Genomic DNA, 27,831 nt, shown 5'->3' with positions numbered 1-27,831 from the left:
CATTTGTGCTGTAAAAAGATTCATTGTAAGTTTTACTAGTAAATCGCAGTATGATTCATGTTAAACAATAGTGAAGTATATTGTTAGTATCAGAAACATTCCATTTTCCCTGACAATATATTAGGAAAGAAATGCTAAGTTTTTTGTGTATCTTTAATTGCTTTCTGTCTTATACAGTTGCAGGCTTCAATCTCAGCACATACTTACTATTTCAGGTCCTGTGGGAATGGCTGCTGCTGCTGCTGTGGCAACAGGGAAGAAACGGAAACGGCCTCATGTGTTTGAGTCTAATCCATCTATCCGGAAGAGACAGCAAACACGTTTGCTTCGGTGAGGGATCCCTTATCCCTATTATTACCCTCCCTCAAATGCTTCATGAATAGATGACAGGGTTCCTCAAGGACATCAAGAGTCCTTAATGACAGATTTACTCTAAAGTACTATTATAAAATTAAAGAAATGAAAATCTAGAAATATGATTTAAAAGATTTGTTATATTCCATTAATTCATTCAGAGAAAATTTGTATGCTTTCTATGTGACAGGCATTATTCTAGGCATTGAATATATTAGTGAATAAAAAATTCCCTTAAAGAGCTTATATTCTGATAGAGGGGGAAAGAAGAGAAACAAATCATGTCAGATTGACTATAAATGTAGTGGAAAAAAATAAAGTGGAGTAAGGAAAATTACTGTAAGAAATGAGGTGGGGAGATATAGTAGTTTTTCTCTTATAGGGATGGTCTGAGAAATCTTTTTGATAAGTCAGCCTTTGAACAGAGACCTGAAGGAACTGAAAGAGTAACCATGTTGAAGTACAGGGGAAGAGCATTTCGGGCAGAAGGAATATCAAGATCCAAGGCTCTGAGGTGGGGACTCGCAGTCATGTTGAGGGACAGTTGGGGAGAACAAGAGAGGAGAGATAGTAGCATGCTGGAGGAGAGCTCAATCATGAGGTCTTACCTTCTTATATCAGTGTTTTAACTCTTAACTCAGAGTGAGGTGGGAAATCAGTGAAGGCTTTTGACCAGAGCAAAGATACAATCTGATGTAGTGCTTAAAAAAAATCACTCAAACTACATTCAATAAACTGAATAGACTAAAAATAGACTGGGTTGCAAGGATGGAAACAGGTTATTGTAGTAATAAATATAGGTCAGAAATTATAGTCTTAAAACTAGTGTTGTAAGTTGGGCACAGTAGCACACATCTGTAATCTCAGAGACTAAGGAGGTTGAAGCAGGAGGAGCACAAGTTTGAGGCCAGCCTCAGCAGCTTAGTTAGACACTGTCTCAAAATTTTTAAAAAAATTTAAAAAATTAAAAAAGGGCTGGAGACGTAGCTCAGTGGTAGAGAACCCCTGGGTTCAATGCCCATTACAACAACAAACAAACAAAACAGACAACCCAATGTCAGAGCAGCAGAGGTAGTAAGAAGTGGTCCGGTTCTGGATGTATTTCAGAAGTCAACTCAGCATGATTCTTTGATGGATTAGATGTGGAGAATGAGAGAGAAAAAGAAGTGAAGAGTAACCTCAAGATTTTTGGTTTGATTACTGGAACCAATAGAGATGGCATTTGCTGGAGGAGGAGCAGGTATGGGAGTGAAGGCAGGGCAGAATCAGTCCTTTTGATTTGTTAAGTTTGTATATCTCTTAACCATTCAATGGTGATACAGAAGAAGCAATTGGATATATGAGTCTGGAATTTAAAAGAGAGTTCTTGACTGAGCATTATATACATATAGATAGTGTTTAAAACACAGAGACTAGGAGTTGTGTGTACCGAGACCTGACCCACTCTACCCTTTTAAGATTGTAGAGATAAAAGGAAGCATCAAAGAAGTATGTATTAAAGCATCAATGTATTAAAAAATATATTTAAAAACTATATATATATATGTGTGTGTGTGTGTGTGTGTGTGTGTGTGTGATTTGATACTATCTGATGTTTTAGGCATCCAGTGGGGGTTCTGGAACATATCCCCCACAGAGAAGGGAGGAATACTATATTTGCAAAGAGAAGGAGGGGGAACTATTATATTTGTAAAAGTTCTTACTCCATCAAGTTGTAAATTCTGGAAAGACTAAGAGTTATTGTTTATATCACAATGGAAATCTGACACTACAATGTTTTTTAAATAGTATTTTTGGATAAAATTATGTCTGTGAGAAATTAAAAATGACTGTCAATAAAAGAAATTAGAAGCAAGTCATTTAAACCCCTTCATTAAGCATAGACATGATATAATAACGTTTATAAGAGGAGATCTCAGCCATAATCCTTGAAAGTAGCAATAGATGGTGTTGGTTAAGATTAGGAAGAATACTGCTGTGTTCAAAATCATCCAAGGCAGGGGCTGGGGATGTGACTCAGGGGTAGTGCGCTCGCCTGGCATGCGCAGGGAGCTGGGTTCGATCCTCAGCACCACATAAGAATAAAATAAAGATGTTATGTCCACCGAAAACTATAAAAAAATTCTCCCCACCCTCCCTCTTAAAAAAAAAAAATCATCCAAGGCAAAATTTTTGTATCACCGGGCTCATTTTTGTTCTTTAGGAGAATGGTCTAAAGAGGCTATCACACCTCACACTCCTTTTTTCACATTTAGGTAAAACAATGAATATCTGATCAGAATTACCTACCAAGTAAGTTTGATTTTTCTTTGTGTCACTATAATTTCTTTTCTTTAACTGCTTTTGTTCTCTTTTCATTCTGATTCAGGAAACTTCGAGCCACATTAGATGAATATACAACTCGAGTGGGACAGCAAGCTATTGTCCTTTGTATCTCACCCTCCAAACCCAACCCTGTTTTTAAAGTGTTTGGTGCAGCACCTTTGGAGAATGTGGTAAGTCAGAACTAAGCTGTGTGCTCAGATGCCCTTTGCTTTGTGTGGGTGTTGTCTTTTGATCTTCTTTCCAGTACAATAGTTAGCACTTCTGTATTCTTCTCGTCTAGGGATAGAAGATGGGAACCGGTTTTCAAACCTTTTAATGCAGATTAAAACAAAAAGGATTATTAGTGTCTCTACTTTCTATAACAAGGTATTTTATCTCGTCAGATGCAATAGGAAAAAGATAATGTTTTGTTTATTAAGAAACCAATGCGAGACTGTAAGAAAATGAGTGATTTATCTCTGAAACAAATGCTAGATAGTTCTAAGGTGTCAACTTTTTAAGGAAAGCCTGGGAGGTTTTTTTGTTTTTGTTTTTTTTTGTTTTTTTTTTTTTTACCAGGGATTGAACTTAAGGGCACTGGACCACTGAGCCACATTCCCAGCCCTTTTTTGTATTTTAATTAGAGATAGGGTCTCACTAAGTAGCTTAGCGACTTGCTTTTTGCTGAGGCTGGCTTTAAACTCATGATCCTCCTGCCTCAGCCTCACAAGCTGATGGGATTACAGGTGTGTCCAGCCAGGAGCATTTTATTGACCAGATAGCTGAGTTACATTTTTGCATTTGTTCAAAGAATTAATTTAATATCTGCTTCAATTGAGAAATACATTTGAAAAATGCATTGCTCAGGCTGGTCTCAAACTTGTGGCGTCAAGCAGTCCTCTGCCTCAGGCTCCTGATGCTGATACTAAATGCATGTGCCAACTCACCCACCTTGAGTATTTTTATTTTATAACTATCTATAGTTAATTTTCTAAAAATAGTATTTTGCCTTTCCATACATATACAACATCAACTACTCTTTCTGTGGTCTTTAATCATTAATAGAATAATAATCTGACAGGATTTAAATTACATTTGTTTCTGTGACCCTAGAATTAAGATGCATATTAGGACTTTTCCTTAGAAGAATATGATAGAAGCCATCTAGTTCAAATGATGCCTGACAAGCATTCCTTACCATCACACTTTTAATAAATAAGAAATTTGCACATGGCTTTTCCTCTTCAGTATTTTAAATCTTAAACAGTGCTACTACTAATAAAAGTGATAATGTGATCTATGAAAAAGACTCAACTGGAAGACCCAGAACAACATTTCTGAAAATTAGTCACTGAAAAATCTAAAAAAAAAAGTTTTGGGAAATTGTTGGCCTCCTCCATAGAATACAAAAAGATACTGTCTCTATAAACCAGATGGACCAGACTAAGATTAAAAAGCAGTGTTTGATAAAATATAGGTTAAAAATGCAAATACCAGCAAAATTAGAAGCAGTATGCAGGAATTAATAAAATGTGGTTTATCTATGTATCTAGTTTTCCAGACAACTAAAGAAAATTAAAAACAAAAAGCCAAGTCAGTATGCAAAACATAGAGAACAAAGGAAGAAATTTAAAACAAGAAAGACAAAATCACAAAAAATAGAGCAAGGTAATATTAGCAAGGCCAACTAATTCTGTTTTAAGCCATAAATATGAGTGGTTTAAACTGCTTTGTTAAAAACAAAGATTTTCCTTCAGATTAGAACAACAATCCAAATCAAAACTGTAATCAATTTATATGAAATGTTTATAGCCAATTAAAAATATCAAAAGTAGCTGCAAATGATACTACCAGTGATTATACCAAGAAAGTATAATCATTAGTTATTAGGGAAATGTCAGAATCACAATGAAATAACACTTTATACCCACTAGGATAAGAGTAAACAATAATGAGTGTTGGTGAGGATATGGAGAAACTGGTGAAAATGTGAAATGGCACAGTTGCTCTAGAAGTCAGTTTCACAGTTTCTCAAAATGTTAAAAGCAGACTTATCATGTGCTCTAGAAATTCTCCTCCTAAATTATACCCAAGAGAACTGAAAATATGTTCATAAACAAGCTTGTATACAATGTTCATTATTTATAGTAGCCGAAAAGTGGTAACAACACAAATATTTACCAACTGATGAATAGATAAATAAAATTGGTGTATCTATATAGTGGAATATAGAAGTGGATATGTTGGTGGAAGCCAAGAGGTTGGGTATCTACAGGGAAGGGGTCAGGAACCAGGGAATATAAGCTAGGCAGAAGCTAAATAAGGCAAAGAAATGGAGGCTCCACCCTCCTGACAACCTTTACTTTATCCCAGAAGAACCAAGAAAATCAATTTGTGATTTTAAGCCATTAAGTTTGTAGTAGCCATAGGAAACAAATATGTATGGTGTGAATTATATCTTAATAAAGCTGTTTTAAACGTTAAAAGTAAAACCAGGCAAAAATGTGTCAGACAAACATCTATAAATCATGGCTGGGTGTGGTGGCTCATGCCTGTAATCCCAATGGCTAAGAGAGGCTGAAGCAAGAGGATCGCAAATTCAAAGCCAGCCTCAGCAACTTAGCAAGGCCTTAAGCAACTCAGTGAGACTCTGTCTCTAAATGAAATACAAAAAAAGGGCGGGGATGTGGCTCAGTGGTTGAACACCCCTGGATTCAATCCCTGGGACCAAAAACAAACAAATAAACAGATAAATAAATAAATCATGGATCACGGTAATAATAGCAGACGAAGCCAGATTCTCAAGGCAAAAATGTATTAACTGAGAACCAGAGGTTATTTAGTATTGATAAACAGTATAAAATTATAATGAACTTTTTATTTTTATGCCTCAGGTATCATTAGAGCAAAACAAGTAAATCAAAAAGTTAAAAATGTAATAAATGAAAAAAGGGAAAATTCCAAAAATGGTAGTAAGAGCTTTTATTATCTTTGCCAGAACAAAGACACAAAATATAAAATGAGAATATAAAAATTAGAACAATAGAACTGGTAAGGTTGTTATTAAAAAATACATATAAGAATAAACAAACACATGGAAGAAATTAATGAGTTAACAAACAGAAAAAAGTATAAGAGGGAGACAAAGGGAAATTGATGTAGAAATTCAAGAATTAAACTCAAGAATTGGTCTAATAAGATAGAAAAACTTCTTGTATATTAAGGAAGAAAAAGGGAGAAGAAAAATTTGCAGCCTTAGAGATGAGGTATAGACAGTTAATACAGGCAGCCCCCAACTTCAGATGGTTGGTTTTACCAGTTTTTTGGCTTTACTAATGGTGCAAAAGCATATACAACCATTCTCTGTCTTTTAGACACTATTCAGCTTATGATGGGCTTATTAGAATGTAACTTCATTGTTAAGTCAAGGAACTTAAATCAGTAAACTTAATAAATACTGATAAGAAAAAAAGGAAGTTATAAGAAATATACAGTAAGGACATTCTCTCTATATATTAATCCTGTTCTTTGGAAAAAAATTTTTTGTAGTTATGAATGGACAGAATGCCTTTATTTTATTTGTTTATTTTTATGTGGTACTAAGGATCAAACCTAGTGCCTCACATAAGCTAGGCAAGTGCTCTGCCACTGAGCTATAGCCCCAGTCCTTAATCCTGTTCTTATAAATTAAAAACTCCAGCTAAGCAGCAAAATGTGATAAGAAAAAATAGCCCAAACATATCCAAACCTCAGCAGAATAATAAAAATATTAACTGAAACTTCAATAGAGCAATAAACATATAAAATTGGAAAAGTAACTAAAGAACTATATTCCTCAAAGAACTACTAGGCCCTAATTATTTTGGATGACTTTTTGTTCAACCTTTTTGTTGTTGTTGTTTTGTTTTGGTAGCAGGAATTGAACCCAGAGGTACTTGACCACTGAGCCACATCCCCAGCCCTTTTTATTTGGAGACAGGGTCTTGCTAAATTGCTTAGGGCCTCACTAAGTTGCTGAGGCTGGCCTCAAACATGCAATTCTTCTGTCTCAGCCTCTTTTTTTTTTTTTTTTTTTCTTTTTAAATTCTTTTTTTTTTTTTTTTAGTTGTCAATGAATCTTTTGTCTTATTTATTTATATGTGGTGCTGAGTATCAAACCCAGGGCCTCACACATGCCAGGCAAGTGTTTTACCACTGAGCCACAATTTCAGCCCTGCCTCAGCTTCATGAGTCACTGGGATTACAGGTGTGTTGCATCACCTCAGAAGATTTCTGTTAAACTATTAAGTTATGAGTAATTCTCTGCTATGTTCAGTGGTCCTGGTATTCCCAATGGTTTTAAAGAACTAGAGCCCATTATTTACTGTAATCAATTATGCAGCATATTTTATCACATAATTTCACATTAATAATAGCTAAAAGAAATTAGATTTTAGATCTTATAATATTAATAGCTAGCAATTATAAGTGCTTACTGTGTTCGAGGTATAATTATAAATACTTTGTGTTATTCATTTACTAATTTGAAAACCGGGTTGTTTGCATTTTGTTCCTCTGCCTAAACTCATCATAAATTTTTCTTTTGCTCTTCTAGCTGGAGGCTAATCAAAGTTATAGAAAAATTAAAATCCAATAGACCTGTTTATTTTTGGAATATAGACTTCAGATTCAAAACTGTTTTTTTTTTTTTAATACTTTTTTTTTTTTTTAGGTGTAGATGGACACAACACAATACCTTTATTTTTATGTGGTGCTGAGCCCTGCCCATGCTAGGCGAGCGCTCTACCGCTGAGCCACAATCCCAGCCCCTCGAGACTGCTTTAAGTATTTGTTAAGAAAAGATTGAAAGATGTACTAAGCCTTATAATAATATTGGATTTAAAAAAAAAATTTTGTAGTTGTAGATGGATACATTACCTTTATTTTATTGATCTTTATGTGGTGCTGAGGATCAAACCCAGGGCCTCACATGTGCTAGGCAAGTGCTGTATCACTGAGCTGCAACCCCAGCCCAATAGTATTGGATTTTTAAAATTTCTTTTCTAGAGTGTTATTTGTTTCTACATATTGTACTTTGCCCACATTACCTCCTTGCCCACAGTTGGAGTGTGTATTAAGCCACTGGGAACAAAATTAAATGGCTTACAACAACTGAAAAAAAAAATTTTTTTTTAAAAATAATAACAGCGGGGCTGGGGTGGGGCTCAGTGCTTGCCTAGCATATGCAAGGACAGAGTTCCATCCTCAGTACCACATAAAAATAAATAAATAAAATAAAGGTTAAAATATAAGAATTCTTTAAAAAAATAATAATTGTAATTTATTGTTTATAACACATACCTGTTTTATTCTGAGCACTTTTTAAGTGTATGAATTTTGTTTTATCATTAAAATAACTATATGATATATATATATCTGACATTATCTGTGCTTTATAGTGGAAATTTAGGGTTTGATACCTAAATATTTTAGCCAAGCTAATGATTAGTATTCTTAATATAAAAAGAGCTCTCAAAACTCAATAAAAGAACCAGTGTAGTGGCACACACCTATAATCCCAGTGGCTCAGGAGGCTGAGGCAGAAGAATTGCAAGTTCAAAGCCAGACTAGGCAACTTAGCGAGGCCCTAAACAACTTAGCAAGCCACTGTCTCAAAATAAAATATAAAAAGAGCTGGAGATGTGGCTTAGTGGTCAGGTGCCCATGGGTTCAATCCCCTTCATTGTATTGTATTTTTATATGATAATACTATTTTTCCAAGATGCGTGCTCAAGTGTTTAAGTATCACAATGTCTGTAAAATCCACCTTAAATGGCCACACAAAATATTGTGTTCCAGAAATAATTGTGTATATGCATGTAGATGGGAGGCGAAATAATTGTGGACAATTATTGAGTCTTGGTAGCAGATACAGAGCCACTTATTTTTACCACTCTTTCTACCTTTGTGCTTACAAATTTTAATTTAGAAATTATTTTGAAAAAATAACACCATCTACTTGGGAGACTGAGGCAGGAGGATCACAAGTTCCAGGCCAAGTTGGGCAGTTTGGTGAGATCTCTCTCATAAAATTTAAAAAGGGACTGGGGACATAGCTTATTGGTAGTCTCTCTGGGCTCAATCCCCAGTAAGGGTGTGTGGGGATGTGGGTGGAGGGCAAAGATAAAAAGAAAAAGGGCCTGAACCAAAAGGGAAAATATAAATGACCAGATATAAAATTTCAAAGAAATGTGAATTAAAACAAAAAGCCATCTTGCTTGATTTATGTTACCAAACATAGAAAAGATGTTTAACCTACAGTACTGTCATGTCAAACATTTTACATTGTTATAATTTTTTAGAGGGCAGGTTGGCAAGATAAAGTACCCCAAATGCCACTTTTAGCTGAGTTTTCTGTTTTTATAATTGTTTTAATTTGTTCTTTTTAGTTATACATGTCAGTAGAATGTATCTTGACATGTTACTCACATATGAAGTATAACTTCCATAATTGTGGTTGTACATGATGTGGAGTTACACTGGTCATATATTCATATAAGAACATAAGCAAGTTATGTCTGAGTCATTTTATTCTTTTCTATTTCCATCCCCCCTCCCTTCCCCTCATTCCCCTTCGTCTAATCCAATGAACTTCTGTTTTTCCCTACCCGCCCCGCCATTGTGTGTTAGCATCCACATATCAGAGAGAACACTCAGCCTTTAGTTTTTGGGGAGTGTCTTGTTTCACTTGTAGTATGATAGTCTCCAGTTCTATACATTTACTGGCAAATGCCATACTTTCATTCTTTTTCTTTTTTAATTTTTTGAAATTTTAATTTGTTATATATGACAACAGAATGCATTGCAATTCATATTACACATATAGAGCACCATTTTTCGTGTCTCTGGTTGTATGCAAAGTAGAGTTGCATCCTTCATGTCTTCATACATGTACTTAGGGTAATTATGACCATTGCATTCCACTGTCTTTCCTACTCCTATGCCCCCTCCCTTCCCCTCCCTACTCTTTTCCTCTTTCTAGAGTTCATTTAATCTTCCCATCCCCATCCCAGCATATTATGAATCAGCATCCTTAAATCAGAGAAATCATTCACATGTTATGGCTGAGTAATATTCCATTGTGTATATACACCACGTTTTCTCTATCCATTCATCTGTTGAAGCATACCTAGGTTGGTTCCATAGCTTAGCTATTGTGAATTGAGCTGCTATAAACATTGATGAGGCCACATCATTATAGTATGCTGATTTTAAGTCCTTTGGTATATATCAAGGAGTAGGAAAACTGGGTCAAATGGTGGTTCCATTCCAAGTTTTCTGAGGAATCTCCATATTGCTTTCCAGAGTGGTTGCACCAGTTTGCAATTCCCACCAGCAATGTATGATTATACCTTTTTCCCACATACACACCAACATTTATTGTTCTCGATAATGCTGATTAGATTGAGATGAAATCTCACTGTAGTTTTAATTTGCATTTCTCTAATTGCTAGAGATGTTGATGTTGTTGTTATATAACCTTTAAAAATGTTTTCATTTACACAAAATGTAGAAGCATTTAAAAAGTAACAAAATCCCATTGCTCATGTACTTACTATTCAACAAATAACTGTTTAACACTGTTAGGTACAAAGTATGAGATAAGGAGTCTATCTAAATCCTTTGAAGTTTCCAGGTTCAAAACTAGGAACCCTCAGGTCTAGGGAGAAACTAAAGGGAAGGACTGAAGCAGGAGAGGAAAGGAGTCTGTCACTGGGGCTAGAAGGAGAACAGGGTGAAGCTGGCATAAATTCATGGACACAACCCAGTCCTGGCTCAAGACCAGGTATGCTCAGAATCACTAGTTTGAGAGCATCTTTGTAGTAGGGCAGCTCTTAGTTTTATACCCCCAATGACAATGTATTTTTAATGTCATAGGAGTTTGTAGATAAACTTTTTATAAAATATATATGACTTAAGATTCCTTGTATCCAGAAAAGCTTCAGAAATACAAAAGAATTTTGATGTCTTTTCTGGGTCTGTTTCAATAAGCACATGTTGTGCCCAGAACTATGTGTCTAACTACATGAAACATGTTGCTAGAGATGTTGATGTTGTTGTTGTTATATAACCTTTAAAAATGTTAAAAAGTAATAACATTTTATGTTAAAAATATGCAAAAGACCTAGTCTCTGGGCTTAATAAAATCATGCACTCATTGTATATAGGATATTCTGGAAACAACATTATAAGCGACACATGATTATTTAGACTGGAAATTTAAAGGAGGAAGAGTTATGGCAGTACCACTGCCATAATTGGAATGCTTTTCAGAGAACATGGGAATGGAGTTAGGCCTTGAAGATGGGTAATATTTGAATAAGAAGCATAATTAAAGACCCAAAGGTAAGAACTTGCTAGATGTAAAAAGGTTAATGAGGAGACTGGCCAGCTAAAGTGGGAAAAGGAAAGTGGGTTGTATACAACAGGCCCCAGTTGTCTATGGGGTGGGGGGTTCACCCTGAGATCCCCAGTGGATGCCTGAACCACAGGTAGTATTGAACACTATGTATACTATGTCTTTTCCTATATATATACATATATATATGTATATATATACACACACCTATGATATACACCTATGATAAAATTTAATTTATAAATTAGGCACAGTAAGGGTTGGGGTTGTGGCTCAATGGTAGAACGCTTGCCTTGCACATGTGAGACATTGGGTTTAATCCTCAGCACCACATATAAATAAATAAAGATATTGTGTCCATCTACAACTTTTTAAAAAAATTAATAAATAATTAGGCATAATAAGAGTTTAACACCAATGATAAAAATCATAATTTTAACAATATATTGTCATAAAAGTTATGTGAATATGATCTTTCTTTCTTGAAAGAATCAAGAGAAATAGTAATATTTTAGAGCACATTTGACTATAGGAACCGAAACCATAGATAAGGGGGACTATTGTACTGGGAACTCAGGAATGCTATTCACATAGTCTGTGCAGGTGAATTTGGTGGCAAAGTAAGTACTGGAAAAGAAGAAAATGACTGAAAAAGGTCAAGTACTGGAATGAGAAGCTTAAACTTCATCCTATAAGAAGCAGGGACTTGTGGGAGTTTTTTTTGAGAAAAAAGATAATTGATAGTAAAATAGCTGAATATTCAGGTATTGGAGCTAGATAAACAGTTTGATTTCCAACAATACTCCTTATAAACTGCATGATATGGAGAAAGTTAGTTTATTAAGCCTCAATTTTATTATCTGTAAAGTGGACATACATTATTCAGTGTCCTGAGTTATCTGTCCTCTGATATTGGGATACATCTTAATATTGCTGTGGCCCAGGCAATATGGAGGCACAGTTGTCACTCCTGCACATACATGACTGTTATATCTGGTCACATACTGCAACACCTTACCTTTTTAGTCAGTAAATCATTTAGTACCATCTGAGAAAGGAATGTGAGTCTTGGTTGTGATATGATAACCTTCCCAATGACAATTTCTGCAAAGATCAAGAAGTACCTGACTCTTACTTGTGGTGACTTGGGAAAACAAAATCTGAGATAATCTTAGAGAACTTTTAAAGAATACAGTAATGTCCATGCTATTGATGGCACAGAAAACAATATTGCACGAAAAAACACAGACAACAATGACAAGTAAGAAAACTTACTAAAGTAAATTTTTCTTTCATCCTCTTAGTTATAGACCTATTTGTAGAATCCTTTAACTCCAGAAGGATTGAGACAACATGTAGTGCTTATGTTATGGACCACACAGCCAATAATATTTACTTTTCCAGGTACTTGGGATAGAGTATGGAAATCTTTCTTTTTTAATCCTCATAATGAGGTATCAATAGGGAAGTATATCCTGACTCAGAGTCCTGTTTACTTAGCAAAAAACCAAGGACTCAAACATTATCAGAACTTCTGGGAAAATCTCATTTTCTCTTTATTTTATATCCTAAGATAATATCTTGAGGCTTGAAAGCAAGTTCATTTTGTCTCCCATCTTGTCACATTTCCACAATTCCTTTGCTTCTTTGTTATCCCCAGAGTTGTCCCCCAGCCAGTCCCCTGGGTATTCTTCTAAGTGAATGAACCAATCACTGGTGGTTGTAGGATCCAGTGTCTGTCTCCCCTTCTGTTGGTGTACATGTATGTACATTGTGCTGTTGCAAGGTTCTCTGTCCTTTGAGAGATGTTTCATTGGAATGGTGAGAATGGAGTCAAAGACCAATGCTAATTCAGACTGGGGCTAGAGCTAGATGGTTTTGAAGTTCACCTTGCTCACCAGTATAAAATAGAGTAACAAAAGGGAGGAGGGTTTGACCACTGGGGCTCTCTCTAGTCCTAAGCTTTATTGGTAATGGCATTTTTGACACTCTGCTATAATATATGCCTCTGTTTTTTTGTTTGTTTGTTTGTTTGTTTGTTTGTTTCCTGATTCTCTTCAGTCCAACCTCTTGTGCCCTTGAGTCTCCTGTGTGGTAATCTGGTTTTGCAGGAAAATAGCAGCAGTTTCTTAGCAGGTTACTTAGAGTTTTAGAAACATAAGTCTTCAAAGATCTTGAAAGTGATTTTGCAATTAACTCTACAGGTAGGTGTTTATCAACTGGCCTGAGAAATGCAGAATAATGAATACCATTCCTGTTAGATCTGGAACAGGTGATGGGCCTGTGTTGACTGCAAAAACATAATTTTTTTCTGAGAAGCAGTCTTTTTGTAAAACTTTTCCCACTGGTTCCTTTCCACTGTTGTTACCTGTAATTTCATCATCTTTTCATTTAATTCTGTTTAGTATGATGTCTTTGGGGCCAGCGAGTATTTTTACCTGCTAGTTGTAGGCGTGTTTGTTTCTAGGGCTCTGAAGTAGCTTGGGGAAGTCTGCCTCACCCACTTGCTTGTTGCTTGGCACAAGTCCTCTGTGGTTGTTGGGCATCTTGTTTACTTCTGCTGTTAATTCCCTACAGGTGCGAAAGTACAAGAGCATGATCCTGGAAGACTTGGAGTCTGCTCTAGCAGAACACGCCCCTGCACCACAGGAGGTTAACTCAGAACTGCCGCCTCTCACCATCGATGGGATCCCAGTCTCTGTGGACAAAATGACCCAAGTAAGGGGCGGGAAGTGAAGAGGAGATGCAAAGGCAAAAGGCACTCATGTGGGCGGGCCTCTGATCACTTTTCCTTGGTGATTCAGAGACTGGAGTGTGATGGTGAGGCAGTATCAGCCTTGGAGAAGACATAGTAGTGCCAGAAGTATGCTCCCAAACAAGGGCATCATGTGCTCTCCTCCTTTTGTTGGCAGTTCTCTCCTTTCACTGGGACCTTTAGGTTGATAAAGAAACTTAGCTTGGGCCTGGGGATATAGCCCAGTTGGTAGAGTGCTTGCCTCACATGCACAAGGCCCTGGGTTCAATCCCCAGCACCACACACACACACACACACACACATACAATAAAAAAAAAAACTTAGCTTGGAGTTGGTTTGAACAGGTGAATGTGAAATTGTTCAGAGTGTGATCACAATCAATTGGGACAAGTTTAGTCTCAAGCTGAGCTTCTTTCCGTGAAAATTCTGAATACCACCACATTATTGCCAAGTAAAGCTCCCCTCCCCAGAGAATAAGAACACAAAGCTTCCAGGCAGAGTGTCATACACTTGTAATCCCAGCTACTCAGGAGGCTGAGGCAGGAGAATTGTAAAGTTTAAGGCCAGCCTGGGCAACTTAGGGAGATCCTGTCTCAAAATGGAAAGGGCTAGAGATGTAGTTCAGTTTAGTGGTAGAACACTTGAGGCCTTTTTTTCAAACCCTAAGGATTGCGGTTCAATCCTCAATACCATATTCAAATAAACAATATTGCCAAAAACAAACAAAAAAAACCCACAAAACTCGGAAGGACACCTACTTGACTCATTCATTCTTTCCCTTTTCCTCTGAGACATCAGTATACCTCATTAACTTTGTCGAAGGCTATCCCTTTTGTGGTTTTCTAGTTTTAAAAGTGATAGGTTAAGATCAACATTTTTTATAACATTTTCTAGTCTATTTCTTTATTAATATGTTTCTGTCTTGCTAAATCTAGTCTTCAGTTTTCTTTCCTTGACTGAGTCTCCAGCAGTATTTAACTGAGTTGATTTCACCTTCCTTCTTAAGTAGCTGCTTCTCTCAGTCTCTGTGACTCCTCACTCTCCTGAATATCCTCCTGCCTCATTGGCTGCTACTTACCAGCTCTTTTGCTGGCTCTTCTCCTCTTCTCTCCTGATCACTGTTTTTGTGTCCCAGAGCTAAGGCCTGTGTATACTCTAGTTTATGATCACTGAAATGTCTAGTACCTAACATGCTCAGAACAGGACCTTTGGTTGCCCTCACTCTCCACTCCGAACCTGTTCCTTCCCTATGTTACCTCTGTCAGTTAATAACACTACCATCCATCTGGGTAAGAATAATCCTTTGAGCTGAGGTGGTAAAACACATGTGAGGCAACAGGTTCAATCCTCAGCATCATATTAAAATAAACAAATAAAGATATTGTGTGTCCATTTATTAAAAATAAAAAAAGAATAATCCTTATTTTCCTGCTTTCTACCCCTACCCCATTAATTTATTGGTAAATGCCAATTCACTTTTTTCTTTTCTTTTCTTTTCTTCTTCTTTTTTTTTTTTTTTTTTTTGTATTACAGATTGAACCCAGAAGTTCTTTATCACTGAGCTACATCCCCAGTTTTTTAAAATTTTTATTTTAAGGCAGGATCTCACTAAGTTGGTTAGGGCCTTGCTAAATTGCTGAAGCTGGCCTCAAATTTGTGATCCTCTTGCCTTAGCCTCCCAAGCTGCTGGAATTTCAGTCATGTATCACCATGCCCAGCTCAGTTCATTTCTGAGTCACATCCCAAATCTGATTGTTTTTCTCAGTTCCCATTGGCACCCAGGCCAAGCCGTTAGCATCCCTCATGTCAGCTTTTTCAGTTGTCACTGATCCTCCCTACTGCTACCTTTGTTCTGCAATTCATTCTCATGTAGCCAACATAAAGATTTGATTTTTAAACTTACTTGTTTCAGTCCTTTAGTGGCTTTCCACTGTTCCTAGAATTAAATTCAAAGGTTTGAAGGCCCTTTTTAATCTTACCTCTTCCAAATTGTCCTTATCCCCTCAGTTAAGCCTGCAGCCACAGTGGCTGTCTTCCTCAGATACCCCACAGCCATACTTTTGCTTTTGCTACTCCCCTTTGCCTGAAGCATTGCCCTCCTAGATCACTGCAGGATTGACTTTTCCTTATGCAAATCCCTGAGACAACATTCCTTGATTATCCCATATAATCAAAGTTTCTCCTCCCTCCCTCCCTCCAAGTCACTGGCAAATACATTCCTGGTAGTGTTGTCTTGGTAGCACTTGCACTGCCCAAAATATCTTATTCATGAATTTTCACACTAGTTTGTGGTCTGTCTCTCTAGCTAAAATTTGAGAGTGAGGACTTAAAGTTCTTGTTCTTTTTTGCTCTTTTTTACAGCTGCCCAGCACTTTAAATAACACACCATCTAAACACTAGTATCTATTTAGTAAATGACCTAAGGATCAGAGCAAAAATGTATTCAGTGCAGTGACAGGTAACTGTATGGTGAGACCCCTGAGTAGAAGTGTACATTCAGTACAGACGCTGATGATGTTGCTCACAAAATGACACTTTGCTTCCTTAGGTTTGAAACAGCAACTCTGAAGTAATACCACATTTTATAAAAATGAAGCTAAATTATATTTTTGATTGTTGGGTTTATAGACCTTTCTATGGACACTAGAAGGATCTCTAAATAATGGTTTGGTTTTGTTTTTTTTAAACTGTCCTTTCGTTGGTTGTTATTACTCTATCCTAGGGCCACTCTGATAGGTTAAAGTAAAGAACACCAAAGGCAAATTTTTTTGCCTGATGTGAAGAATCAACTCTGTACCTCAGATGTAAATTTAGCTAACTTTAAAGCTGACTGAGCCTCTGCTTTAGAATACTGTTAGGTAGACTGTTTCCTCTGAGGGGTGCTTTTTTCTGTCATGGTTTTATTTGATGTTTAAAGTTGAAGAAGTCCAAAGTTTTGATTATACTAAATCATCACAGATACTGATTTTTATGAAAACTGGTTGATGACCACGGAAGACAGAACATTCAGTTTAGTTATCATTTTGGAGGTAAAACATTGGAGTCTTGATTGTTTTCCATTTCTGTGAACTGCACTCAGTAGAGTATGGTGCTCTGGTGGATCTAAGGGGCTCTGGTATTTGGTGTCATCAGTCATAACAGAGGGACACTGTTGGAGGTTTCTTGTCATCATACATTCATTTTCCTTTCTCTTCTCACCATATTTGATGACTAAGAAATGAAACAAACAGTGAGGAGGAGTGAGCAGAAAAAATTTAAAAACCAGCCTGAAATTTTCCTCTTCAACCTTTGTTATCATTGTTTGCTTTGTTTTCCTAAAATACTTCTTCTTAACCTAAGCTAAATACCTCTCTATTCTAATTGATCCTAAAGCTTTTTACTATTAATAGTAGTGAACCTAGACAGGCAAGGGTATGGGGAAGTAAGTGCTTCGTTACACTGTTGATACAATTGTAAACAGGTACACTTTCTAGAGGGCAGGTTGGCATTGCATAGCAAACTTTAAAAGGTGCATGTTGTGCCCTCCAGTTAAGCAAGATGCTTGGTGTCTGTTTTTTCACAGCAATTATTTACAATAGGGAAATCTAGGAGCAATGTGTTTAGTTTAATTATAATAGTGGTGTTTAGTATTTACATGGAAGGAAGAACAATACAGCTCAAAAAAAACTAGAGGTTTACTATTCACCAAATTATTAGATACTGAAAATGATAATTTGCTTTCTGTTACAGTAGAATAATACTTGTAGTACCTTATGTTAACAAACCGGCTATAAAATAGCATTTTTTACATACTGCAATTTTAGAGGGTTAAGACTCTTTTTATTTCTTTTGAATGGCTAGATTTTTTTTTTCTTTTTTTTTTTTTTTGTACCAGGGATTGATCAGGGGCACTCAACCACTGAGCCACACCCCCAGCCCTATTTTGTATTTATTTAGAGACAGGGTCTCACTGAGTTCTTAGTACCTCACTTTTGCTGAGGCTGGCTTTGAACTCTCGATCCTCCTGCCTCAGCCTCCCAAGCTGCTGGGATTACAGGTATGCACCACTGCGCCCAGCTAGATTTTTTTTTTTTTAAAGCTCAGGGTACCCAGAATTAAACTAATTAATTTCATTTTCTAAAATATGTACATAAAATGTATTCAGGTGGGTGTATGTGTTAAACTTTTGAAGAGATATACACCAAAATATTTATAGTGATTATTTATACTTGGTGGTGTTATGGATGATTTTCCCTTTCTTTAGTGAGCATAAATTACTTTTATAATCACGGAAATGCAAAACAGTATTTTAATATTTTGTATTAAACTTGCATTTTGCAGGCAAATACCCAGGATTGAACTCTGGAGCATTCGACCACTGAGCCATACCCCAGGCCTATTTTGTATTTTATTTAGAGACAGGGTCTCACTGAGTTGCCTAGTGTCTCACCATTGCTGAGGCTGGCTTTGAACTTTTCGATCCTCCTGCCTCAGCCTGCCCAGCCACTGAGATTACAGGCAGTAGCTAAACTTGTATTTTTTTTAAGTGTAAATTTGATGATGTTTCTGTTTTCTTTTACCAAAAGATTACTTTTCTTAATATTAGGGTAAAAATGCCAACATCTCTTTTTCCCACCTTGTTTTTCTCTTAAATAGCTGCCGTATGTTTGAAGGCACATTCCTCAATTCTTTACTGGGCATATAATTTAATCTACCCTCCAGGGGATATTTATGTGTGTATGGTGTGTGTGTGTGTGTGTGTGTGTGTGTGTGTGTGTATGTGTATGTGTTCGTTCGTTGATTAAAGGAAGCAGAACTCAGTTATGAGCTATACCCAGAAAACTAGACCTAATTCTAGATTTCAGACCATTTTGGTAATTCGTGATTTCCTTAACATGATCAAATCCTAAAATTGTCAAACTGGACTGTAATAGAGGTAGACTTTGTTTAACCAGACATCTCTGTTAATTTTCTTATCTGCACTTAATGCTATGGGATGACTGATGTTTATGCTGATAACCCTAACTTACAAATATAATTCTGTATATATGATCATGTGATGTGTTCCGAATCATTCAGAGAGTAAACTATAGTTGATATTGTTCCCATTTTAGGTGGTTCATTAATTCTTAATTAATTAATTCATTAATTCTTCACAAATTAGAAAGTTCTTATTGGAAAGAATCATATACTAACTTAGAGTCAAAAGATCTAGTCTACAGTCCAAATTTTACTGTGTTAGCCCAGATTCTCACTTTCATCTTCTGAGAAATAATGCATACCTTCCTACATTTATGAAGTCAGTGGAAGAAAAAAAGTGAGATTTTGTAAGGAAAAATGCATCACACAATTATTATTAACTTTTGGATAACCTGAACCATCTCTCACCCATGTTATATTAGGGAAAGTTAAGGAACTAAGAATTTTTATTTTTCTAAGCAATGAAATTGGTCAATATAGGTGATAACATACATTGCAGGTTTAAAATTGAGGCATAAATAGAAAAAGCTATTTATTTATTTGTTTGTTTGTTTTTTGTTTGGGGGAGGGAAGTACTGGGGATTGAACTCAGGGGCACCCAACCGCTGAGCCACATCCCCAGCCCTATTTTGTATTTTATTTAGAGACACGGTCTCACTGAGTTTCTTAGCGCCTTGGTTTTTTGCTGAAGCTGACTTTGAATTCACCATCCTCCTGTCTCAGCCTTCTGAACCATTGTAATTTCAGGCATGTCCCGTTGCACCCAGCCAAAAGCAATTTATGAAACAAATTAAAACTAAAACAGGAATAGAACTTAGATTTCATATTGCCAATGATTTTTTCTTTTGTTCTATAAAACTATATGTGATCACCGCCCAGGTTGAATGTTTCAGCTAATCTGCTATAAACATTCACTGTTTTAAAAGAGTTTCTGGACTTGCTTCAGAGACTCTCAAAACCATCTCCTCCATGGATAGAAATTACATAGAACAGAGTATCAGAACTAACTGTCCTTCTTTTAGGAAGTAGCTCTGTATGGATTGGGGTGTTTTGTCTTTTTTTTTTTTTTCTTTTTTGATAAAAGTATAACTCTTCATTGGTGAATAGAACATGTTTCCTGAAAAACTTTACTCTTATGTCTTAATTCTGATAATAGTCTTTTCTTATGGTTAACACACATAAACATACACACAGGCAGAGCTTTGTAATATTCTTTGTGATAAAACGAAAACTTAAGGCACCTTTAAAAATAGTGGCTGGAACTCAGCCCCTATCTCCTGTCTTTCTGACCATCCTGTGTAAGAATTGGAGGAGGTTGAAATAAATCTTAGCAGAAAATATTATTACTTTAGGGTAGGTCCTATAACTCCAGAATTCATCAACAGTGAAATAATGAAGTAACCATTTTTAGAGATTTTGAAAGTCAGATCAACAAATTTTTCTAAAATCATTCAGATCATTCAGGGCCTAGAGCTTGAGCTAATTGGAGCTTCTCAGATGTCGTTGTGTATAGGAATCACTGGAGAGTCTTCTTTAAATGCAAATTGGCCAGGCCATGTGATGCACATCTGTAATCCCAGTGACTCAGGACACTGAGGTAGGAGGAGGATGGCAAGTTTGAGACTAACCTCAGCAACTTAGTGAGACTCTGTCTCAAAACAAAAAATTAAAAGGGCTGTGGATATAATTCAGTGGTAAAGTGTCCCTGGGTTCAATTCCCAGTACCAAATAAATAAATAAACAAAGGAGTCATAGGTATGGAGTGGGACCTGACATTCTGCAGTTGCAGCAAGTTCCCAGATGATGCCAACAGTGCTGATTCTCAGGCTGTTTTGAGTTCAAGGAATTGATGTTGCTAATGAAAAATCAGTTCTGTTCTCTCCCACACTTGAATATTATAGGATTCTTTTGTTCTTGGGAATCTATAAATCTTGGGATCTGTATTTCAAGAGATCCAGGCAAAGATTATTTTATAAAAGAATCATCTCTGGAAATACCTGCTCAGTATTGCTGGCTAAAATCCATTCATCTATCCCTTCTCCCCTCCCTGTGTACCCCCCCCCCCCCCGCATGAACTTTCTGTCCTCCTCTTACTCTCACTGGGCAGTCTATGTTCTTTAATATTCCCTTGGAGTGATGATGCAACAGTATAGTAATTCTTCACCAGTTTCAGAGAAACCTTCAGAAACAGCACAGCGATTTTCTTCATTAGGAAGAAGTTATCCACCAGACTTGACCTGTTTTACTTAGGAAACATTCAGCCAGTTATCATTTTAGGTCTTTTGAGGGTCTGGTTTGGTTTTGAAAAAGCTTACCTATGGCATAGCTCTTCTGACGAAAAAGTAAAAAACATTATGCTAAGTGAAATAAATGAGACACACACAAAAAAAAATGCAGTCTGGGGGCTAGAGTTGTGGCTCAGCAGTAGAGTGTTCGCCTAGCATAGGCAAGGCCCTGGGTTTGATCCTCAGTACCACATAAAAGTAAATTAAGTAATTAACAATATTGTATCCAATTAAAAATAAATATTAAAAAAAAGAAAATGCAGTCTGATTCCACTTGTATAGGGTATCTAGAATTGGCAAATTGTAAACACAGAAAGTAGAATAGTGGTTACAGGGGCTGAGGTGAGTAGAAAAGAGGAGTAAATATTTTAATGGGTTTAGAATTTCAGTTTGGGATGACAATGAAAAAATTCTGGAAATAGATAATGAGGATGGTTATATAACAATGAGCGCAATTAATGTCACTGAATTGTATGTGTTAAAACAGTAAATTTTATGTTTATGTTATATGTATTTTACCACAATTAAAAAGAGTTTATTAAAAGAAGAGTTAGATAAGAAGTATTTGAATTTAATTGCCCTCAAAGGTGGCTACACAATAAAATCACCTGTGAATTTAAAGTCCTGGTGCCTAGACCATACTCCAGACCAGTTAAATCAGAATCTTTGAGGATGGGATACAAGTATGTCTGATGTTTAAACTCTTCAGGTTTCGTGTTATCTATTGTGGATAACAATGCTAAATCACCTCCCTGTGCTACAGTGTCAGAAAAGAGGTGGGGTTTTTTTGTTTGTTTGTTTTTTGGTTTTTTACTGATATTATCAGAAAGTGTTTTTGAACATGACACCATGGCACATGCAGGATGAGATTTAAAATATATAAGTAACAAATGAAAACATAGGATCTATTCCTAAATAGAACATAGAATATGTTAAACAGAGAAGAATTAAGGCTATATTCAGTAATATTAAAAAATGGTAATAGTCATATAGATTACATATTCAGGATACAACTAGACTAGGGATATATTTACAGTTTATATGGCAAAGAATTAGTATCCAGGACAGATTAATATTTCCTTCAAATTAATAAAAAGATAATTAGAAAAAATATGCAAAGCATTATAAGCAGTGCACAGAAAGAAAAAATAGTGAACATATAAAAATATTCTCAATTCACTAGCAATGGAAATTTAAAAAAAACATTTCCCCCACATCACATGAACCAAAATAAGAATGCTCAGTAATAGCCAGGTACAGGGCACCTGCCTATAATCTCTAGGTACTCAGGAGACTGAGGCAAGAGAACCGCAAGTCCTAGGTCAGCCAGGACAACTTAGAGAGACAGAATTTCAAAATAAAAACTTAAAAGGACTGGGGAGGGGTTGGGGTTATGGCTCAGTGGTAGAGTGCTTGCCTAGCATGTATGAGGCACTGGGTTCAATTCTCAGCACCACATATAAGTAAATAAATAAAATAAAGGCATTGTGTTCACCTACAACTAAAAAAGATATTGGGGGTGGGGGAAGGACGTGGGATATAGCTCAGTGGTAGGAACACTTGCAAAAGGTCCTGGGTTCAATCCCCAGTATAGGATGGGAGAGGGGGATCTAGGTAATGGCAAAAAAAAAAAAAAAAAAATGGGATGGAGGGTGTGAAACAATGGGTATGGTGGGAATGGGATTGACTAAGTCTTTCTGGAGGACAGTCTGGCAGTAGTTATTAAAGCCCTCAACCAGTGAGTCCAGTTTCTGAATTTCTCCTCAGGAGATGTACATGTGCACAAAGAGACATGGTCAAGCACTATTTGTAAGAGCAAAAACCGTAACTATCAATAGAGGAATGATGAAATAAAATGGAAAACCTATACCATGGATACTAAGCAACTGTTAGAAAGAAAAACCATTTGACCTATTTATCCCACTCCTTAGCATATACCCAAAGACTTAAAATCAGCATACTGTAGTAATGCAGCCACATTAATGTTCATAGCAGCTCAATTCACAGTAGCTAAGATATGGAACCAACCTCGGTGCCCTTCAACAGATGAAAAGATAAAGAAAATTGTGTATATGATATGTCAAAATACATTCTACTATCATGTATAACTAAAAAGAATAAATAAAAAAATTTTTAAAAAGAGATCATTATAGTTGTACTATGAGAAGATCTCTAGGACAAAATATGGAGGGGAAAAAGCAAGTTTTAAAATTTGTACACTATGGTACCATTGTGTTTTTCTTTAATCACATAACTAACTCTGCCTTTTCAGCATATATTTATGTAAATGTATAGAATTTGGCTATCAGGAAGGCTATTGATCAACCTAATAATGCCTCTGGCAGGAGACTGAACTGGGGAGGGTGAATGGCATGAACGCCTTTGCCTTCATCGGTATCATTTTTGTATAAAATCATGTGCTACTCCCACACATGATAACAGAAACTGACCAATCTGAGATTCTTTTTTTTTTTAATTTTTTTTAATTTATTTATTTTTTATTTTAAATGTTTATTTTTTTTTTATTGGTTGTTACATATAATAGATTCAAGTGGATTATGAACTCCCATTTTTACCCCCAATACAGATTGCAGAATCACATCGGTTACACATCCACATTTTTACATAATGCCCTATTAGTAACTGTTGTATTCTGCTACCTTTCCTATCCTCTACTATCCTCCCTCCCCTCCCCTCCCCAGTCTGAGATTCTTTTTGAAAGAGAAGGTAGGACTTTAAGAGCATTTTGATTACCAAGAGGGAGTACTTTAATAGGTGGATAAGGTGTAAAGATAAGCGGCAAACATTTTGACCTGAGAGAAGTCTGAAGTCTCTAAATGAGAGTGTCTCCTTTGGCTGGCCCTGAATTTACTCATTCTGAAGTTACACTTCTCTTTCTTTCCAAACTGGCTCTTCCTGTATATTCTATGGGAATGTGTTTTGTGGGACAATGAGATTGAGAGAAGCCAATGTCTTTTGGCAAATCTAGGGAAACAGTGCATCAGAGAAGGATGTCCGCCTTTGTCATTTCTATGAACAGAGACTAATAGTACCAAATATAAGTCCAGAGAATGAGCTAAGAAATTATTTATAATGCCCTTAAAATGCCTAGTTGAGTATAATTAGGTTTATCAACCTAGAAGTTCATAATTTTAAAATTAAAAAAATAACAATATTGTCTGAAATTTTTTTAGTTTTCCTTCTCTTTCTTCATATTCCTATTTTCCTGTAAGCTATAGAAAACTTAACCTTTCAACTTTGTTTGATTTGCATTGTGTTCTCTTTAAAAATTTATTATGCTTTTGTCCCTTGGTATCCATGTGGGATTTGTTCCAGGACCCAAAGTTGACTAATATTTACATCTCTTTTATCAAACGGCATAGTATTTGCATAGAACATTCTCCCATGTAATTTAAATCATCTCTTGATTACTTACAAGTAGGACAATATAAATGCTATATAAATAGTTGTCTGTATATTATATACTACATTTATACTGTAGTCTGAATAATGACAAGAAAAAAAGTCAGAACAGACAGATGCAATTTTTCTTCCTGAAAATTTTTGATCCATAATTGCTTGAATCCATAGATACTTAATTCAGATGTGGAAGAGCACAGACCTCTTCAATAGAGAAAGAGTTGGAACACATTTTGCTTTGAAAGTCCTTTTCTTGGTAATTGAACCTAAAATGGACTTGAGGAGCCTTAAAATCCCAGGACTTGGGGGTAATAGAGCAAAGATAGAGGGTATGAGAGGAGAAGCAAAGAATTAACTGAATTTGCAAGTGGCAGATTTCTAACATAGTAATAATTGTTGGGCTTTTCTTTTTTCTTTTGGTTCTAGGGATAGTACCCTGGACCTACCACATGCTAGGCAAGCTATACCGCCAGGCTTTTAGAGTTTTAGGAAATCTTATTTTAAAACATTTATAGTCCCCACATAATCTTTGCTATTGACTGCCAGTCATATGAATTTGATATCCTTTTTCTTTTCTGATTGTGCCCTTAGAGTAGTATTTTCTACTTTTTACTGGTTTGGGTTGGTTTATGAACCAGACTAGGGCACTTTAGGCCTATATAGAGCTTTAAATCAGAGTGAAAGCACCCAGAAAAGCTTGTTCCAGCCCAATTAAAGGACAATGGGAGAGGTTAGGCTTTATCTTGGCTGTTCCTGTTGATTGTCTCCCTGTGGATTAAAGACAAACCTTCCTTAACAAGCACATTGAGGAGCTTTGGTTTCCAAAACTCTAGGACAAATAATTAATCCAACTGGTAATGAGGACATAATGCGGAATTCTATAAAGAAATCACTTAACTCTTTCTATACTAGACAGCTCATTTTTCCCTTATAATAGTCTCTTTAGACCTAACAATATTTATTTGGGACAGTGTAAAAATGGTCTGTTAGAGCCAGGCATACAGTAACACATACCTGCAACCCCAGAGACTCAGGAGCCTAAGGCAGAAGGACCACAAGTTCAAAGCCAGCGTCAGCAACTCAGCAAGACTATCTCAAAATAAAAAAGGGTTGAGGATATGGCTCAGTGGTAAAGTATCCCTGTGTTCGATCCCTAGTAGCAGAAGAAAATAATAATAATAAAAAGTTTAGTAGAAAATAGTCTTTTCCAATGAAGTCAGATTATCTTTAAAAGTAAAAGAATCTACCAGGCATGATGGCACATGCCTGTATTCCCAGCTACTAAGGAGGCTGAGGCAGGAGGATTACAAGTTTGAGGCCAGCCTAAGCAATTTGGTGGAATACTATCAAAATAAAAAATAAAAAGGGCTGGGGATATACTTCAGTGGTAGAGCACCTGTGGGTTCAATTCCTGGTACTAAAACAGTAACCAAAAAAGATCAAAGAATCCTCTATCCCCAAAATGCATAACTTGAAAAATGAAATTCTATAGTAAAAAATGCTTTTAACTCCTGTTTTAATATAGGGACAAATTTGGTATATTTGGTAATTGGTACTTGGAAAAGTTATATCTGTCTCCAAATTAGAACTTGTAAGCTAGCAGATAATTTAACTCTGGTTCCTTTGTTTTACTTGTTGCGGTTCTGCCTGAGGAAGTCACCTTCCCTTCATGCTGCTTCCATTTCTCCTGCCTTTCATATTAGCTTATTCTTAGAATTTTGAAACGTTTCTCATCCAGGAATTTATAGCATATAAAATGTTTTTGAGAAGTTTTCTAGTCTGTCTTTTCTCTAATTACCCTCAAATCACATTTTCTAAAATTTTCATTAGTAATGAACATTGTACATTTTTTAATGCTGAAGGATCCAGCAGAACAAGTCACCTAAACTACCTATGTATTGAGGGTAGGTTGGTAACAACTTGTTTCCTTAATGCAAAGGACTGATTCACATGGTTAATTTGGTTCCTCCTTGGTTCTAGCATTCTTTCTTTCTTTTGTTTTATGGTGGAGGTAAGGATTTAACCAAAGACCTTATGCATGCTAGGCAAGCATTCAACTACTGAGCTACCCTCCCAATCCTTGATTCTAGCTTTTTTTTTTTTTTTTTTTTTTTTTTTTGGTAGTTGTAGATGGACAGAATGCCTTTATTTTGAAGTGATAGAAAGTGATAAAGTGCTTGCCTACCATGCTCAAGGCCCTGGGTTTGAACCCTAATACTGCAAAAGAAAAAAAAAAAATTGTGTTGGATTAGCATCATGATGTCTCTCAACCTTATATGTTTTGCATACAAAATTTGAAGAGTTGCTGTTTAAGACATCTTTTGGTTAAAAAAAATAGAACATTTGTTTTCCTCTTCATAAAATTAGAAATATTAGTCAGTTGCCAAATAGCTATTATCTACCTATGTGGAGGATAAATGGTATCTAAAAGACTTAATATGTCAAGTTCTAAATTTTATGACAGAGTTATGAATGCCATAGGAGTTGTTGAGGACCATGACATGACTGAATTGATAATAAAACTGCTATTAATTCTGTGCACTATATCTACATATTTGTTATCATTGATCCTTGCAATTGACCCTGTATGTTTGTGAATATCATTACTATTTCACAGATGAGAACATTAAGATTTAGAAAGAGTTGGGATTCAGAGCCAACTCTCTGAGTTTGTGCTGATAAAAAGAGCTGATTTGAAAATTTGTATATATCTCATGAAGAATGTAGGACTTTAAAAATTGAGTGTTGGCATTGGAAAAGTAGCACGAGGAAATAATCCAGCAAAGAAGCAAATCAAAAGGCAAAGAAGCAGGAATGAGCTCAACAGCTCATAAGACAGTATGGATACTTGCCAGAGCTACTGTGGGAATGAGTGTAACGTGAGGCCATATTGTGGTGGGCAAGAGGAGCTGGACAGAGGGGTAGTTGCTAGTAGTTTAAAGCCATATGAAAATTTTTTTGAGTGTTGAATCTGTGTAGCATTAGGAAAAAACTGTCAAGGATATGTAGGATGAGAGAGAGACATGGGAGAACTTGAGTTACACAAGAAAGTCAACTTTCTGGTTACATTATCCTTGGGGTAGGAATTGGGAAGTGAAGGTGAAACCAGAGAAAAAGGAATGGGCACCACAGCCATTTCGAAAATGAAAGAATTGGACTTGCACTTGGCGTCTAAGTGAGTATTAAAAATAAGATAACAATAAAGATAACCTTCAGGTTTTGAGCTTGGGTGGCTGGGGGAAGGGGGGTTTCTACTGGCAAAAACAGAGAAGTTGAGAAGACAAGTGGTTGGAGAAAAGGTAGAGTAGGGTTTAAGTGAGGAGGCATAGGCCTATATGTCAAGGAACCAGTGGGTT

General features: G+C 36.1%; 1 protein-coding gene across 11 annotated transcripts in view; it reads left to right on the top strand.

Moving 5' to 3' along the window:
* The window catches only part of Nrf1 (nuclear respiratory factor 1), a 137,651-nt gene that overhangs the window by 63,288 nt on the left and 46,532 nt on the right, over positions 1-27,831 (top strand). For all 11 annotated transcript variants that reach the window (XM_076833304.2, XM_076833260.2, XM_076833279.2 and 8 more), the window contains 3 exons: positions 216-330; positions 2,723-2,849; positions 13,634-13,774. In XM_076833304.2, coding sequence (XP_076689419.1) covers positions 216-330; positions 2,723-2,849; positions 13,634-13,774 — 383 coding nt within the window. The remainder of the gene's footprint in view (positions 1-215; positions 331-2,722; positions 2,850-13,633; positions 13,775-27,831) is intronic.

This window comes from Callospermophilus lateralis, chromosome 1, assembly GCF_048772815.1.
Source record: "Callospermophilus lateralis isolate mCalLat2 chromosome 1, mCalLat2.hap1, whole genome shotgun sequence".
NCBI lineage: Eukaryota > Metazoa > Chordata > Mammalia > Rodentia > Sciuridae > Callospermophilus > Callospermophilus lateralis.
Note: the sequence above shows the minus strand (reverse complement) of the source record. Positions and strands in the feature narration are given on the sequence as shown.